The sequence below is a fragment of the Chenopodium album genome, chromosome 21, assembly GCF_948465745.1.
Source record: "Chenopodium album chromosome 21, dcCheAlbu1.1, whole genome shotgun sequence".
Lineage (NCBI taxonomy): Eukaryota > Viridiplantae > Streptophyta > Magnoliopsida > Caryophyllales > Amaranthaceae > Chenopodium > Chenopodium album.
In genome coordinates, this window is record NC_137854.1 from 40,924,445 (window position 1) to 40,943,726 (window position 19,282).

General features: G+C 35.1%; 1 protein-coding gene across 2 annotated transcripts; it reads right to left on the bottom strand.

Annotated features, from left to right (window-relative positions):
- Positions 1-51: 51 nt before the first annotated feature.
- Positions 52-17,288, bottom strand: LOC145601278 (anaphase-promoting complex subunit 2-like). Of its 2 annotated transcripts, none has more exons than XM_081657266.1 (16): positions 16,861-17,288; positions 15,518-15,592; positions 14,354-14,585; positions 13,135-13,424; positions 11,938-12,009; positions 9,925-10,169; positions 6,781-7,194; positions 5,255-5,456; positions 4,972-5,086; positions 4,812-4,891; positions 4,075-4,194; positions 3,845-3,933; positions 3,686-3,767; positions 2,338-2,526; positions 705-773; positions 52-619 (listed from the first exon to the last, which is right to left on the bottom strand). In XM_081657266.1, exons 1-16 carry the CDS (start codon positions 17,089-17,091, stop codon positions 497-499), a joined length of 2,628 nt encoding a protein of 875 aa, XP_081513392.1. In that variant the 5' UTR covers positions 17,092-17,288; the 3' UTR covers positions 52-496. The 2 variants fall into 2 exon arrangements, with proteins under 2 accessions (XP_081513392.1, XP_081513391.1); XM_081657265.1 differs by having other exon boundaries at positions 4,812-4,894.
- Positions 17,289-19,282: the final 1,994 nt, after the last annotated feature.

Below are 19,282 nucleotides of genomic sequence, written 5' to 3' on the forward strand. Positions count from 1 at the left end.
AATGCATCCATGTCCACATTGCAATTTCCACCCTTAACATAATCATGTCTCTCCTTCAGAAAGATATGCCCATTCAGTCAAACCAAAATTTTAAATGATCAGCATCCCACTGCCGAAATGTCTAGTATTACTCATAACATACTTCGTATAATTTTGCTATTTGGGTTTTTCGAAATTTTCTTCATACTTCTATTATGAAGGATTACAAATTAAAGAATATTACTACGCCTCTCACTATCACATCAACCACTTTTCACCTTTTATCCCAGCGGTCCTACTTTATACACATCTAAAGCATATGCATATGCATATGCATATCCATATCCTTATACAACTAGTACAAGTGAAGAGATCAAAGGCAGCAAAGGAGAAACATTAGACATACTTTCTCCTGAGCCACACCTATGATGCTAACAACAAAAATCAAGATACTTACCATTTAGACTCAATCCTAATTGTATAACAGAAGAAATAACACAGTACCACGTGGCGTCAATCATTTCTTCAAGACATACATTCCATCCCTTAGTTCCAACTTCTCTTCTGAAACGAGACCAGCTAAGAAGCTCTGGAGTTGTTGGAGTGATTTATCATACGAAGGATCGGCAACACAAAACATCTGCAGCAATATTTTTCCCTGATTTACTTGGCACAAAAAGCACAAAAGTACAAAACAATGAAGCTTCGATGACCATATATTTTACCTTTAAAGTGTTGTGAATCCGATCCAATGCCATACTGCCAAAGTTAGTCAGCATCCCCAAGATAAATTTCTGCAACAATTTGGAGAGGGGGATCAGGTATCAAGCCAAAACAAATCCATGTCAATAGGGAAATAAATAGATTGTATAATACAAGAATTCAAGCCAAGTTTTTCTCTAGCAACCTATGGAGACACCATGTCGATAGTGAAAATAATAGGGTGTAGTATACAATGGGCATATACAATAAGAAGCAACATTACCAGCTTGAATGATTATTAATGAACAAGATATTGCAATGCTTTTATTAAATACCGGATATTAAGCTCTTATCATGTATGTTGTTTCGAATGATAGCTGCAGGCACTTAGAAATTCAGAGTCCATAGCGGGTATCTGGTACTTTGCACATAATGTGAGGTTCTAATATAAATGACAAACATGTCCTATCGGATTTTTTAGCTTGTGTCAAAGATTAGCTGGTTAAAAAACTCTACACTAACCCGACCCGTGTAATTAAAGTTCCGTGTCATATTAACCCCTTTAATTAAATAGGTCGAACAGCTTTGACACTAACCCTTTTTTTTCATGTCTGGATCGTGTTGTGTTGCATAAAATAAAGTTTTTGGTACTACAAATTTAGTATCAATTATAGTAAATTATTGGTTATTTTTCTTTAGACATATTAAACCATGTTAGTTTCATATTGGGAATATCAACAGTAACCCAACTTGTTAAATTAAACGCATTGCATGTTGACCTATTTAATTAAACGGGCCATATACCCTTAACACTAACCTAATATTTTTTTGGTATACGATTCATGTCATGTTATCGTGATGGGAAAACTTTGCTAACTCTGTGTTCTAAGCACTAGTTTGTCCCATCACAATAACAATTATCAACTAAATGCTTACAAACTTCAGGAAAGATAATGAAGTACCAACAATAAAAACATCACAGGTGTTCACAAAAGGAAAAAGATGCTGAAAAGAGGCATCACTAAGCTTCCGCCAACATTACCAACGATACCGGACATCAAAAATCAAGGGAAAAGAAGCATATATGCACTGAGGAAGCATTTAACAATTATTTCAGGGTATGCCCTGCCTTACTAGTTGACCTCAAAAATTACTCAGCCCATTTCAAAAGTTACCATATTTCAATGGGGGAAATAATCCCCTACTTCGCACCCTCATCAACAATCATCAGCCTCACCATCAGGCATCAGCCCAGTTAAGAAAAGGTGCATCATTTTACAATAGGTTACATAACTGGATCTTAAGTCATCATGAATAGTAATTCGAGTTGCTAGCAACAAGTACACACCAATCTCAAACAACTAACATAAGATGCACCTTTTCTTAACATCCTTTAAGGATTTTGAAACAGAAAATTAGCAAGTTAGTGCTAAATTTGGTTCTGCAATTCAGGTAAAGATGATATAAACTGTATACACAAAGTACTAGATGATAACAATTATAAAGTTTCAACAGCTCCCAAGAATAATATATTGAAGACAGAGAACCAGAACTTCATGCAATCAACAATGCATGTAGTTTACCAGATCAAATATATTACTCCACCACAACTACTCTTACTAGTGCTAGTCTGACATTAACTTTTAAATGCCATACCTCATAGATTGTCATTTCTTTGAGCAATTGATCCTCAGCAGAAGCCAGTGATCTGTCACCTTCTTCATCACCCATAAGATGTTCATCATTACTGCCCCCATGAGTACTAGTACGGTTAGAGTCAGCCCCTTCCATCAGTGAAAATATGTGATCATTGGTATCTTGCCCAGCTGATTCTGCAAGAACTCCCTAGAAAAAGAAACAAAAAAAGGAATAAGAAATGCTTAACAGCATATCATCAATCAAATTCTATTTCAAATAAAAATATCTAAGTTAAGTACAATTTATATAGCATCTACCTTTAGTTGTGCTCATTTGTACTCAAAGAATCAGAAAACCAAAACTTATGACAAGGAGAGGAACCACTAGAAATCTTTGAGCATAATACAATATATGCTGCATAGCCATAGATATAATTTAAATACACAACCCCGTTAAAAGATATTATTGAAAAATAGAAATCACTTCACAATAGCAAATATGGGTGAGCATAACAGGCCAACAGGGTACCCTGTCAAACTTCTTAAAACCAGAACTTGTTACAACAGGTTTCTAAAAATGGGAACCGGAAAGTTGAACAAGTTCCTAGAAAATGAGAATGGGTTTCGAGCAACCTGTTTTAATCACAAATTATTATATGTGGCTAGCCACACCACTTCACATATAAGGCAATTAAATAAGTCATAGGGGGTTACGATGATGAGCAAATAGGGTTACCTATGTAGGTTACTTAAATGAAAAATGGGGTTACTCTAGAAAAAAGGGGTTACTCTCGAAAAAAAGGGGTTACTCTCTTACATAAGTGGAATCATTCTTTTTATTTTTTTTAAAAAAAAAAAAAAAAAAAAGTGGTTACTCGAACGAACAAATGGGGTTACTTATTTCTAAATTAGTTGATATTATCCATATAATGAATTGGAGTTACTTTTATGGACAAAATGAGGTAACTCTTATGAATACATAGGGTTACTCATATATATAAATAAGGATTATTCTAATAAATCAATGTGGCCACACCGTGTGGCTAGCCACATACAAGACTTACTTGTTTTTAATATACTTAATAAATTTTCACAAACTTGTTTTTAAAAAATCTAGATGGTCACAAAGATACAACTCACAAGCACCAACAAACCAACAATAGTTGTCTAGCAAATGTAATATGAACCAACATTCGAAGCAGAAGGAGTAATAGACTACCACTACAACGTCTATAAGTACAGATAATTATTCTACGGGGTTATATAACCCAAAGTAGATACCTCTTGTTGACAGAGGGAACAAAATAGCATCAGAATTTACATAGCTCATCTAGTTATTTTGTATCTATCTTATGAGGATTTCTTACCTTGCTGATCCAAAAGTTTATCCTTCGGTTAAGAATGTCAATAGGCACCCCAACGGCAGCTGCAAGATCCTTGGATGTCCAACTAACACAAAAGCATGAAAGCGTTACACAATGACAAAAAAACAAGTGAAAAAGATACAGTACAAATCTGGCACTTACCGAGTTTGGTCCTGAAATTGCATGATGATAGAGGCAAGAAGTGGGGTTACTGAAAATTGGACAGCTTTATCTTCAAATTGTAATTCCAGCTATAACAGAGAATAAACCAAAACAGACATAAAAAGATGGAAAATATATAAGAGAATAAGGAAAATAGAGCTCAGCATAAATATAAAACAAGCATTATTAGACAGAAAATCATGCATGTAGTTGAGCTTAAACTGACAAACCTTGACAACACCAAGGTTCTTCTTCCATAATAGCTTGCGAGGTGTTTTAATTTCATGAAACCTTTTTGCATAATCTGATAAAAGCGTATCCACTGACCCTGGTAGATTAACAGGCTCATCCTGTCATGATTTGTCATGCTTTGTTAAAAGTGAGGAGCAAAAGATCAAGCAAGCAATGTTACAACAAAGTGTTTCAAGCACTTGCTTCTAATGTAAATTTTTCAAATGCACAGAACATTTTATTAGGCCAAGCTTTTTAGGGTCCAGAAACAGAATCTGGACCAAACACATCAATATCATAATCTCCATTTTTCCGCTTCAGAGATATCCAGTTCATATTATATAGGGAATTTTCAATTTGATGCATATATCTTCAAGGCCAGAAAGGGTTTGCCTATTCTCACTAATGGACTAGATTATCCAATACATTTTGCTGTGAAAGTATTGGTTTTCTTTCCAATCAAGTCTATATGGAACAGCCTATTTGCAGTTGCAGAGTAGGGCTATCCAAATCTGAGTATCTAACCTCTTAATGTCTCACCCAGACAGAAAATGGTGTAGCATGTTTCGGGCAGTTATAAGACACCTCTAATTCTTTATTGGACCATAGATAACAAAATCTGTTTGAAAAAGCACACTTGTCTGGCCCTCTCCCTTACCAGATATCAAGGATATCACCCTCGCCTATAATCATGTCTTATCAGACACCAAGTAACCATTGAACCAAAGAGGCATACCTGAATTGGAGGCCAGAAATTTGATGATATTATTGTTGCAGCAAGAGCATCAAGCGAAAACTCAGATTTTCCCGCCTCACCTTCTACAAGAAAATTTCAGTGGATAAATTTTTCATTCTAAACATAGCTACTCTTGGAAAAGATAAAAGTTGTAGGGTACCAGCTTGAGATGGCTTGGGTAAGGTTTTTTTTATATTGCTGTTAGTTCTCTTGGAATCAATCAGATCATTAAGCATAATCTCACACTTTTGCATGCTGCTCTCCCCAAAATGTATCTGACCAAACAGGACAAAGTGAACAAGACATCAGCAATGTCATGTGAGAATCAGCCGCCAAGCGAAATCAATTTCCAGTTGCTTTTCAAAAAAATGATTTATTGGATAGTAATGCCCATCAATCACAATGAATATCATGCACAGCATCATCAATACACAATTACCAACCTTCAAGAGTTCCAGTGTCCGTATCTCTGAGTCAATATCATAATCAGATTTGTTCAGAAGCTTTTCAGCCAGCATGACACGATATTCATTAACAAGCTGATCCTTTGACCCAATTATCCCAACAATCATTCCAAGTACATCAACTTTCCTTCTGCTCCTACTACCCTTCAAAGGGTCAGCCTCCACAGGATCTGGTTCCCAACTGAAACAAAGAACAATTCTGTAAACACATACAGAGAGAAAGAGAGAAGAAAGGAAAGAAATATGGACCACAACTCAAAGGTCTGAGTAACTATAAGCATTGAATCATTCCATAGTATCTACTTCAGCTTTTCCAAATTACTCCGTAAAACATATTAAATATACAGCCTTCCCCCAAAAAATAAGGGGAAAAAAAAAAAAAAAAAAAGAAACATACCAGGTAATTTTGGACTTAAATTTGTCAGGCCCCAAACAAATTTGAACTTTTTTCCAGAGGATAATAAAGAAACTTTGTCCATCTATACATGTATTGAATGGATGGAAAGAAAACAAAATTTCTATTTATAAAGATTTTTGGAGGAGAGAAGACAAATTGTCCTTGAAACAGCAAAATAAGACTATATAGTATATACTAGTCCAATTCTGTAATTGGGAGTTAGAATCAAGAAATGTAACAAAATCAGATAGGTAATAATCATCCTAGATTATGCCAGTTTCACATGATCAAGCTCATAAGTTATTGACAGCAAAATTAAAAGCATAATGGTGCAGGCATTGCCTCAATCAGATTCAGGAAATCATTCTTTCATGATTTTATTTTCTAAATTCAATTTTCGTTTTATTATTAACATAAAATACAAATATATAGAAGCCATCTTTGGCTACCCTCTTATCCATGCAAGGAATACATTTTGCTCTCCAGTAGACAAATCGATATTGCTCGAGCAGTGGAAACAAAGAAGTCAAAATATTAACAAAAAGTTGATGAAAATGGATTTACCCATGAAGCTTCTAATTTTTAAGCTCTAAGATCTAACACAGTCGACACTTTCCTGCTTCCCTGGCGGGAAAAAGCGAAAGCTCCATGAAAACAGAAAACAGATATAATTGCTCGTCTCAACTAGAGTAGAATTTTTCAAGAATCACAAAATGCCAGAGAAAGAATCAGGGAAAATAAGCCTAAGACCCCCCCCCCCCCATCTACCTAGCATTTTTAAAGTTTGAGTTTTAATTGCTTATCTACAGTTGATCAAGAATTCCACTAATCATAAGGTCCAAATATGGCTTACCACATTCCCTTACAGAGATGCGGTAGGTTCAATCCTCTAAATATAATATTTCCTTCTTTCATTAGGTATTAAGCTTTAAAAGAGACTAGATGAATTTACAATTACATTACTGCAGAATCAGTAAAAAAAAAAAAAAAACCTGAAATTGATTTCTAATATGTGCTATCTTGATGGCATGACATGCAAGGATACTTACTACCCACTATGCTTACAAAAATTAAACAGGAAGGTCATCCAACTTTAAGATGTACATACCGTTGAGCATTAAGCCATGCTTGCTTGTCATCAGTACTAAAATCATCATCAAGATCAATACTGTCTTGATTTTCCTCGTCTCTATTCAGCTCTTCAAGAAGACTGTCCCCTGCATTGCCAGAACTTGCATTTCCGCCACTTCCATCAGTCAACATGGTTACAATGCATTTAATGGTGTCTTTTCTTCCCCTTAAATATTCTCGTATAGGCTCACCAACAGCTTCAAGAAATATACCAGCTGGGTCTATTGTCCTAAGTGCTTTAACAGTTGAAACATACTGGTGCAATATATCATTAGTTGATGCACCAGCAGTAAGCAAGCGGTACTTAAGAGCAGATATGAAGGAATCAACTAATTTTGAATGTTGCCCAGTGTAATCAAGACACTGTTTCAAGTCTTCTATAGCTGGTGAGCTGTACACCAAAAAGATGTAAGCATGGCATAAGCTGATGAATAACAAAGATTCCATGTGTACTGTATATGGACCTCACATCACATAGAAGCCAAGTTATTGAAGATAGAAAAGATCCATACATAAAATGTTGCTAGCAACATATTATTTTCATTAGAAAATAAATTTCATTCAACAGCAAAAAAAAAAAAAAAAAGAGAGAGAGAATGTATAGTTGAACCCGGAGTCCACCAGAAATCTTGGCAAAAAGATAAGGGATGCTTAAGGAATCCCCCTTGAACATAAGTCCAAAAAAAAAGCTGAATACACTACTAGCTCATAAGAATAAAGACCATGGAAATCTTGTCATTTCTCTCCAACCAATCACCAATGCACCCAGATAAAGACATAAAAGCATCCAAACACAAAAATAAAAAATAAATAAAAAAATGACGGCTTTTCCAAGCATAACCCTAAGGTAAATATAAGCAATAAATATATACAATTACTAAACTTGTATTAATTTAGGAATTCATGACCAAATCGATGTTCAGCTAATGTTTAAGGTTTCTTCTACTTTCAGAATCTTATACTACCCTTAGGGCTACCGGCTGTGTATATCCTTTATCAAAATTTTACACCCCTTTTCTTTCAAATTTCAGATAATTTTTCTATAAATGATCTCAAAGAGTAAATGATTTGTACCAAACTAGCATCTTCCCAAGTTAAGTTGCTCCCAGACAATGCAAAAACAAATGATTTCTTGCCTCCTCACTTGCAAGACGCCCCAAGACATAATCACACATGGGAGGGAATAAAGTTTGTGTGGTATCAAGTGTGCAAAAATGCAAATTATCACTAGTATAACCTTCCATAAACTAAATACCCAAATTAAATTCACCTCACTCCACAAGGATACTAGATAAGTTACTTCATCCACAGCAAGACATATGACAGGGTAGCAACCATAAAGATATGTGAGTTCTGTTCAAACCACTACACCTCATTTCTACAAAAGGATTGTGCCAGCTTCTTGCTCAACTCGACTCATTAGCGAGTAGAGTTTGAGTGGAGTCAATAACTGGAGATGCAACCATGGGAAGTTCAAGTAGCTCACAATCATACTCACTCATTTAGCAAAGAAAAGATACCCATCAGGCCATCACTGTACCTGTAACACCCCGACCCCAAACAAATTAGGGAGGGGCCTATTGTCACGAAATGCGCATCGAGGGCCAACAACTGTCCCCACAAACCAACACGAGTCCTTCCGGCGCATTTTGTCCTCACTCATGCGCACCCCGGGAAACTTCCCAGGAGGTCACCCATCCCAACACTACTCCCGGCCAAGCACGCTTAACTATGGAGTATTCTTAGCATATGAGCTCCCTAAAAGGAAGATGCATCTTGTTGATATGAGTAGTATATCAAACTCCTTTTAAAGCAATCATGAGGGGTATTACATACACCCCCACTTGAGAACGACAACGCCCTCGTTGTGCCTGGAAAGCTAGGGACTCCAGTATTACGCCTAATGGCAACTGGGTAGCCAAAGTGTTACATCCAGTCAGGCTATGGCCATATGGCCCCAGAATTCTCCCCCGCTAGGCGACTAACATAGGATTAATTATCCACAGTCAGCACGCGGTCGTAGGGTTGCTCTGATACCATTTGTAACACCCCGACCCCAAACAAATTAGGGAGGGGCTTATTGTCACGAAATGCGCATCGAGGGCCAACAACTGTCCCCACAAACCAACACGAGTCCTTCCGGCGCATTTTGTCCTCACTCATGCTCACCCCGGGAAAACTTCCCAGGAGGTCACCCATCCCAACACTACTCCCGGCCAAGCACGCTTAATTATGGAGTATTCTTAGCATATGAGTTCCCTAAAAGGAAGATGCATCTTGTTGATATGAGTAGTATATCAAACTCCTTTTAAAGCAATCATGAGGGGTATTACGGTACCAGTTCTGAAAGGCCAGAGAAAAGAAGAGGAGGTTCAAGAGTGAAGAATGGAAAGAGAAAAACTCAGCTTGAGTGAGCTGCTCACATGCAGTTACCTAACAATGAATAGAAAAGGAGTGACTCTTGGGTGAACAATTTGCTTCAAGATAAAAAAATAATAAATAAAAAATTATTTGCTTTCTTTTTTTCAGTCTTTTCCAGACTCTTTTGATTGTATGCTTGTTTTTTTAACAGTCTGGCCTTTTCAAAAGACAAAGACCCAGCTGCATGATTTTCTGCAACAAAACCAAAATTGTTGGGATGGGAACCAGTTCTCCACGCACTAGACACATGACCTACCAAATGGTTGCAACAAAAATACTATGTAGCTAACACTTATTATTGTGATGGACCTTAAACAGAGACCTTTCCACTATCACTATTCCGTTTAAGATGGACAATCATAATGGTTCATTACACCATATTTGCGTCTAACTCATTGTCATTTTGTGATATATATGGTTGTGTTTTAAATTATAGGTTCGGAGTAAAATGCCTCTCTAATGTCACATGCACAAGCTGCATTAAACTGTCCTTACCACAACCTGAAAAAAGCTTCAATGCACAAAGCACAATGGGAATTAGGGAATATGTTGATGTGTGTCAAGTTGAGATTGCACAAAGCATGGAGTAATATGCAACACAAGAATGCCTTTTGTAAAACGTGAGAAACAGTCTACTAGGAACACAGATATAAGAAAGGGACAAAGAATTATTAGGAAAATACATAGTAAAACTCAATACCTGTCAGGGTAATCCACTATTATATCAAATAATTTGGCTATCCTTAAATCTTGCAATGTTTCATAAGCAAAATACTCTAGCCGCAATTTCCATCTGATGAGACCTTCAGATGGAGTATCCACACCAGGATAGAATGAAGATGGATGTGAAGCCAACGGTGACTTGAGACCGTAAGATGGGCTGCCAGGGCAGACAGAATCGCCAAGATAAGTAAGCAGTGCATGCAAGAATTGGAATGGTACAGCCTGCAACCATATCCATTATCAATTGCCATAGGCTCATAATAACCATACACTTAACTACTTAAGCCATAAAACTTAATGCATTGAAGACTCATTGACTTAAATTAAACCATCCATGATCCATCACAATAATAAAGGCATTAAATAATTTCATAAAAATCTTCAAGGACAAGGATACATGTATTATTGACATGTTTGCAAGAATTATAACTACAAAGTATATATTCATATTGTTCACCTAAGGTACAAAAACGGGGACGGGATACGGAAAAATTAAAATTCCAAAAATCAGGTACGGCATGGATACGCCAAAGAAAAGTAGCAAACTATAAACCTACCAAAAAAAAAAAAAATATGTTAAAAAAAAATCATAAAATTCACAACATAAAAGATCAAAATCACATCTACAAAAAAAAAAAAAAAAAAAAAAAAAAACCAGAAACCTACTGACAGTAGAAATCAAATAGGAAAAAAAATTCAAAATAAAAAAAAAAAAAACCCACATAATCACACCTATCACCTAATATTAAAAAGAAAACAGAAAAAAAAAAAATTTAAATATATAAATAAAAATTAGTGACTGCAAGAAATAAAAAAAAAATCGAACAAAAGAATCAGAGAGCGAGAGAAAGAAGCTCCGCAGCTGTTGTCGCCTGGTTGGAGATGATTGTCGGGCTACAGGTCGCCACTTCTACTCCGTTGTCTTTGTATATTAGGATTTAGGGTTTCCAAATCGCAAAGGTAAGTAAAGAGGGTTTTTTTAGGGCTGTGCTTCAATTTGTATTGGGGGACGTCCAAAAAGTACCTAAGTCGTCCCCGAAACGTCCCCAAGTCGTCAGAAAGCCGTACCCAAAAAGGCTCCTTGTACCACTTTTCAGGAGTACATCATGGGGATGTATCCTAGATGTACCCGTACCCAGTTCCGTCCCCTATACATCCTTGGTACGGATACGGCATGGAGCAGGCATACCCGTGCTTCACAATTTCAACACATGTTGGAAATGTAATACAATTTCAAACACGCTCAGTATGTAGGAAAAGCAAAGGTGCAAACCCTACACATTCAATGGCTAGCTACATAGGAACTGCAAGGATGAGCACTCAGTGGACAATAACAGTGGAGTCAACTGGATTTAGTATCTCCAACCTAGACACAATATGGCTGAAATTAATATTCTAGTTTCATGAACTGTTTTCCATAATGCTGAACTTTGCCCTCCTACGAGACATCACCTAACCTCCAACTCTCTTGATTGTATCATTGCCTCATTGGTCTCTTGCTTGTATAATTTCCTCTCCTTCCCCCATAGTCCCTTCTACAGTTCTACTCCTGATGGTGTCATTCAGAACCTGTGTTGTCTAATGCTTCTTCTCCTTCAATAACCATCACCATACTTGTTAATGGTCCATCAAAATATATCATAATCCTCTCTTGCAACATACCTCTATCGTGTAAGGACAAACTCCTGATATATTGTCCCCCAAGGAATCGCCTTCTGCCATTCACTCCCCTTTCTGCTGTCCATGGTTCCCTCCTCTACTATTATAGTCTTACATGCATCTAATGCAAACTCATTCTTGATAAAATACTTATAAAGCAAGCTCAACAATCTTTTCATTACAATGTCAATCAAATTGAAATACGTAATTACATGCGTCAAAATATGATATTTAAAGGAAAGCCATGGATCTTAAGTTGAAATGTTGTATATACTGATTCACTATAATACAATTCGAGCTCTCACAACAGTAAAATATAATGAAAAACTACCTGTATCCACACTTTGATGGAATCCAGGACTGAACTCCTATAATCATCACCAGCCAAATCTTGAACTCTATCCTGTTAGTAAAACAAACAACAAATAGCCAATTACCCAAGTACAGCACAAATGGGGATAAACAGCTTCAAATATTGCAGAGCTTCAAAAGTTATTTAAAATTTTAGGTTATGGAAAACATCTGAAAAGGACTATTGTACCAAGATTTGACAAGCTTTTTTAAAAATCAGATACAAAGATGACTACCTCTAAATAAAGGTACAATTAAAGTATAAAGGTTGGTATAAAATAGAGCAAAATAGTTATCGTCTGAGCATCAGCCATCAAGGTCACCAGAAATTAGAGAGATTAAGCATCAACTGGTTTTAGTTATGTCATCATGGTCATCACAAAGAAACAGTTTGAGAACATAGATTGATAAAGATATTAGTAAAGTGACTCTTCAGGTCACTGAACCATGAGTGGCATTACTCTAAGGTCCATCAAAGCAAGCAGTATTGGCCAATATTATGCATCTAACTTCTAACTAATATATCCCTTTTCTTTTTTTAGGACCTTTCTATAGCAAATCAATTCATATTAATGTGCCTTATTATTTTACGACTATAGCTCTCTTTATACAATCCAACTCACTTCATGTACAGGTGAAAGTATGCAATATTTGCTACACAAAATAATCCATTTTGAAGACTCAGTATAATGAGCAATGAAATCTTCTGCTAAATCAAAAAGACAATTACAGACCTGGGCAAGGCAAGATGATGAGCTAGTTACAGCTTACAGTACTTATTCAAAACATTTATCTTTTGCTAAAGGATAATACTTCATACTTCTCAAAGTAGGATGCATACTTGTCAGAGGTCAGAACTAGTACGCCTTTCAAAAATTACTGTAAATAATCAGTAACTTCTGTAGAACTTATAAAACGTTTCTAGATATTGCATTTTGACATCAGTATTACTTCCATAAACTTGATCAAGCTATAATTTCTATCTGTCCTTCTCATATCCTAGGAGTCATACTTCCCTGGAATCAAATTCCCACATAGAAATTATCGAAGTCATTCAATAGAATTGTTCTTTTTTTCAATTGACAAAATTCCCTACACCCTTCAAATAAGATAGTAATAAAAATAAGCATAGTGGACAATTACTGCTGGTGGTTGCAGTAAAGTAGTAGCTGCTCACCTTTAATAGCAAAAAGATAGCAGAAGCATAGGCATCCTCAGTCATTGATGTGAATCCAAAGCTTCTAAGGTCTTGAACCACCTTTCCAATGTTCTTAACTAATAAACTGTTCTCAGAGAGCTTCTTCCTATTATGATGTTCATCAATATCCATCTCACCAACCCCAGAGAACGATTTGCGTTTCTCATCCAAATCCATATTCTCTTTATCATGAAGTTCTTCCTGGCAGCCCCCATCCATTAGGGTGCTTAGCTCTTCCAGCCTTCTCTTAAAATACTGATTTAAGATTGCTGAGTGGTCACAAACAAAAGACACCAACAATATATTCAACATTATAAAAGTGATGATGAATCATCAAAGTCTTCAAAGGATGTCAAAATTTTCCACTCCCAGGTCCAATAATATGTAGATTTTCTTTATTAATCACTTTTAAGTAATGCAACAATTTACTTGGCATTGGCATAGGTCAAGATGGTGATTTCTGATTTCCTCGGTAATGAATTTGATGAATATTTTATATTGACAGAACAATATGCACGATATTAAATCCGGTGCTACATGAATGTACGACTGATACAATATGCACAATATTAAATCCGGTGCTACATGAATGTACGACTGATACAATATGCACCATATTAAATCCGGTGCTACAATAAGAATTCAACAGATCTGTGATCCACATAATACTCAAAAAATAAAGCATTGAAACTTCAAAGCATAGAGTATATGAAATCAATATAATCAGTAAATATATCTCCTCATCATTTGCATAGCAAAAGACAGCTACAAACTAGGTGCATAGATTTATGCATCCTTAGATTGTACTTATTGAGGAATTCTCAAATCAGAATCGACTCATCGAGTCTACTCCTTTATAGGTATACCAAGAAGGGAAGAGGACGATATAAGTTAATCAAACAATCAACTATAGATCATTAATTTGAAGCCAGTATTTGTCTTCTCAAGCAATTGGTGAACAAATTGTAGATTTCTATCTTCAATCAGCAGTAACATGATAAAAAGGCACACATTGGTAGAGGCCACACTAAGGTTGCTTAGAGCAATTAAAATTGAACCATGAAATTATCAATCTAGCAGTGATTGCATCCCTTTACAGTGGTAATGGTATCAATTGATGGCCCCGTTATTCACAAACCAATTGCTAGACAGAATCTCCAGAATAATATTCTATTATGAGAGTACAGGCAAGACATACCAGGAAACTGACGTGGAAGCGAAGCCATGAGTACTGAAGACACCATTAGCTTGTATTTAGAAAGAAGATACACTCTTTCTGACTCTGAGCTATGTTTTTTATCCAATGTATTATCTCTATGGGATTGCAGGCTATGAACAAGCATTAATAGAGTTCTCTCCTGGCATCGCTTCACCAATGATAATTCCTCCAAAGCTTTGTACAATACTTCCTCTAAACCACTCGCTTCATTCTGCCCCCATCCCCCAAAAAATAAGGTTAATTGCTCAACTTTAAGAATTTATCTAAATAAGGCTTTGTTCTCTTCACCTATTCTTATTACTTATTCTTGTTAAAACCAAACCAGATCTTCTCATGTATCTTAGATTTCGAAAAGTTACGAAAATTATATATTAGAAAGATGTACCTTGAGATGAATCTAACAAGACCCCACTGGATAATGTTTTTTCTTATACATTGACGTACAATTAAGGTCAAAGTTCAGTTAAATCAAACAATCAGATCATACAGACCAGACTTTAAAAATTCAGACCAGAATACCTTATTTCAAGCGAAGAGAACAAAGCCTAACAAACATGTTTAAGCTCATAAGATTGAGTTGTTCAGACAAGGACAAACATGTATATACCAAGCACCTGACTCTATGTTGTAAAAGCATAAGAGAGATCACAGCCTATTTTCTTAAATCACAAAAGCCTAGGAAAGGTTGTAGCCTACTTGCTACCACATCTTTTCCCTTTCCACAATGCAGCACATGTAACAAAGATACAATAGGTCTCCAACAGGGATACTAGCTCCATCTTTGTGCAATGGACAATACAGATAATGGAGCAGACAATTTGCTGATAGAAGGAAACTACTGTTTCACAAAATTGAAATTGTCGTGTATAAACATGTGGGACGGATCAGGAATTTCTAACTAGACAATACCAGATCAAAGTAGTTCTTATGCAATCAAGTTTGTCTATCTCATATAGGGCTGCAAATATGCAAGTTACATATACAGCATCAGAACATTCTCAATGTATGAAAGAGCTTGGTACAAAGGTCAGTTTTCCAATCTAATATTCTACTAATGCTATATTCTCTTTGCTTGAGGCTTTTGTCTAATTTTTCTTATTCTTTGGGAAGTCTACAAAGTATATATAGCTGAGATATACGCACCATCAACATTGAACCATTGATGTAGGCATCAAAATGATGCCAAAATCTTGAAGCACCTCTTGTCTCAAAAGTTACCTGTAATAGAGCATTAATATTATGGAATTATAAATCCTTATAAACTGTATTTAAATAAAGAAGAAATTGAAACAGAGAAATACTCTCACTGTTTCAAAAAATAAAGAAACTAAACTATGGTTCTACCTTGGAAAGAGTATGGGTGCCTATTATAGTGAAGAAAATGGTATGCTTCACTTTGTGATTATGGTTTTTTTAGTAAGCTTAACTTAGGGCACCATATCAAAAAAAGGAAACTTATGCCATTGAACACAAAGTATAATGGATGATAAACTTCAGGATGCCTTGAATACAGACCAAAGGATGCTAAACACCAAAGTTTCTGATAAATTTTTTTTTTTTTTTTTGGTTTTCCAATAATTTGACAATGATGAACTTTATGAGTTCTACTGTTCTTTTTCTAATGGTAAGATATAACAACGTTGCAAAAATCCAGAGGATTAAAGCTTACCTTTGTTCAATATGTTAATAATAATAACTATAATCTTAGTAAAAGAGTCTCGCCCTTATCAAGTTTCACCTTATGCTTAACCTAAAGGACCTATCGACTAAGAGTGCTGTACTGACATCTATCAATTGAAGAAAAAGAAGAGGAAAATGGCAACAGCTTTCAAAATAGCTAACCGCAACTTGCATATTCACTACACTGAGTTATTATACCCAAAGTTATGCATTGGACACATCCAAATCTGAGGAATTTTTTATGTATACTCAAGCCTTGAGTCGGAGATTGAAACCCTCTGATCACGGAGAGAAATGCATAGCAATCTGTTCTGTTAAGTATTTACATCTCAAAAAACAAACCCTCTCGCAGCTAAGAAGAACCACAAATTACTGAAACGTCGTCTCGCTTATCACTGCCAATTCATAAACTAGTCATCTCAAATCAACTGCACAACATAGCAGTTCATTTGAGATGTAAATACTTAACGGAACAGATTGCTATGCATTTCATCTACTATCGGCCTGTTGACTTATAAGTAAGCCATCTTCCTTAATCTTTAACGCGAGATAATAGTCCCAAATCGCATGTAATTTTCAGCATTACAAATACATGTTCTTTATATCATATGTACATGTCATGTCATTGTCATTGTTCACAAAAACACTGTAATAATAATCATAAAGAACATATAAAAAATAAAATAAAATATAAAACTGTAATAGAAATGAAAAACTCAAACAATTTGAAGATATGATAAATACAAAAGTTGTAATAAGTAGCAGAAACAGTGAGAACAATGACAAGAAAGGAATTGAAGTAGAACCTCAAGGGGTTGAAAGAATTGATCTTCGACGAGCGAGCGAAGGCCATGATTACAGAGAGAATGTACGTAAGAGACAAACTCATCTTCAACATCGACTTCAACATCGCCGTTCAAAAGTGCGTCAGTGGTGGAGCAAAAACAACTCCAACTTTCCAGAATTTCTTCAATTGAATCAGAGGAGAGAGAATCTAGGGCTCCTAAATTGCAATCGGAGTGTAAAATTGACTCCATTTTTAAGGATTTTAAGTTGAAATTGATTGGGAAGATGGAAAAATTGAATTGGGGAAAGAGGGTTTAGGGTTTAAGGGGAGGAGAGAATAATGTACAGTAATTGGGAAAAAATAAGGGTGAAATGGCCGGAGTTCAAGTTGTTTTAAAGGTTTGGCGCCACTTCTTTGACAAAACTAACATGGAAACAAATGTATCAAATTGAGAGACGAGATAAAAGTGAGTGTTAATCTTAGAGATTACTCTGGGTTCTCTCACAGTGAACGCATGAATCATTTATAAAGATAGCTGACAAAAAGTAGTCGTGTCGTGTTGAATTCATGTCGTGTCGTGTCGTGTTGCGTTTGTGTTTGGTCTAAGGTTAATTTTATGTTATTTACAAAATCTATAAAAAAAAATTATAAATGTAAGATAATTTCATAATCTGACCACTATAGCAAAACGGTTCGTGTTCAAGTTGATTTAGTATCGTGTCCTATCGACTTCGTGTTTTCTCTTAATAACTTCATATTTGCGTCGTGCTAGTTTTGATCATGTTATTGTGTCGTGCTAGAGATTATTGTCGAATCTAATCGATCAGGTCTAATTTTGCATGATAAGTGAAAATCAAGTGAGTAGAACATTGGATCACACGTTAAGTCGAGTAAAGTTATGTGATTTTATTAGGTGAAAACAAAGGGAATAATTTCGAAATATTAATAAATTCAATCATTACTTGAGATTTACCAAAATATAAATAGACTTTTAGTTTAATTTAACAAATTTGTGCTGTTTGTCACAAGTTTCCACTATCACCCGATAGCAAACTCATATGTCAATGATCTAAGGAATGGTAATGAATATTGGGAGTGTAACGAAAAAAGAAATAATTTGAGGTGATTTCTCATGAAATTGGACTTTGGTTTCTCAAAAAAAAAAAAAAAAAAAAAAAAGTACAAATTAGACCATCATTAGCATAAAATTATACTATTATTACCATGAAATTAGACTATGATTTATCATACAGTTTTGGTACAAATTCATTTCTTGTGGACATTTGAGATTTATATCATCATTACTAATAATCACGTATCAAACTATTCATCATGGACATTTGATATGTAATTATTATTAATGATGATATAAATTTAAAGGCATATAAAGAAGTTCATACAATTTTCGAATAAAATAATCTTACATTATTGCTCGTAACATGATTTTAAAAAATAATAATACACTATTATGGTTTCATTTATGAGTAGATAGCACCTGTAAAACAAGAGAACAACTTATAATTCTCACATCCATTATTATTATTATTATTATTATTATTATTATTATTATTATTATTATTATTATCGTCGTATCTTTGAATTATTTGTTTACGACCAGAGCTAGAAGTCCTACCAAAATCATTTGCCTCATGCTTGAACTTATACTCATAGTTAACTCCAAATTCTATGGCGGATCCAAATCGTCGATGCCCATTTCTTCTTACATCAATCTCACCACGTTTCTCCGACGAAGGAGCATCGACGATCTTGACGATTTCTTCATTATGATTACCATGACAACATAAATCAATGATATGTTGAGTCTTGGGCATTTGGGCAGCTCCCATTGAAAGACTCTTGTATCGCCTTCGACTTTTGTTTTTCTTTATGGCCTTAAAAAACATAGGAATTAAACCCTCCATCACCTTATATTATGAGTAACTTAAAAAAGAATGTTAAAAACTAAGTTAAAGAGCATATACCCAAGGAGGAGGTTGTGCTTTAAGGTTAAAGAGTTTGAGCTTCCTTCTAATTTTTTTCTTTATTTTTTCCTTGTTTTTTTCCATGATTTAGATGTTATGATAAAAGATCAATGTTGAGTTTATTCATTTTATACATTTTAATTGAAAATATCTTCATCCAACAAAAACGGAGCACTCAACTACATATCGGATATAATCAATCAAAATTTCTGGCATAAGTATCAAATAGCCAAAAATAGTGCTCAAACATTTTGTAACAACTAAGATCGATAGAAGCAAGGCTTCAATTTCTTTCTTTTGGGGAGAAGTGGGAATTTTGAACTTATAAGTTATAACCATGTATAAATTAAATATACAAGTATACAATGGCAAAAACTTACGAAATATAATTTTCATTAATGTTATATGATACATTTCTTATTTTTAATAAAATTTTAAATAGTGTGCATAATTTATAAC

Coding starts and splice junctions, on each gene's coding strand:
- LOC145601278 (XM_081657265.1), bottom strand. CDS start 17,091: ATGGAGTCAATTTTACACTCCGATTGCAATTTAGGAGCCCTAGATTCT. Junction 7,195..9,924: donor ATAGTGGATTACCCTGACAG/GTATTGAGTTTT, acceptor TTTGGTGTACAG/CTCACCAGCTATAGAAGACT. Junction 620..704: donor GGATTCACAACACTTTAAAG/GTAAAATATATG, acceptor ATATTGCTGCAG/ATGTTTTGTGTTGCCGATCC.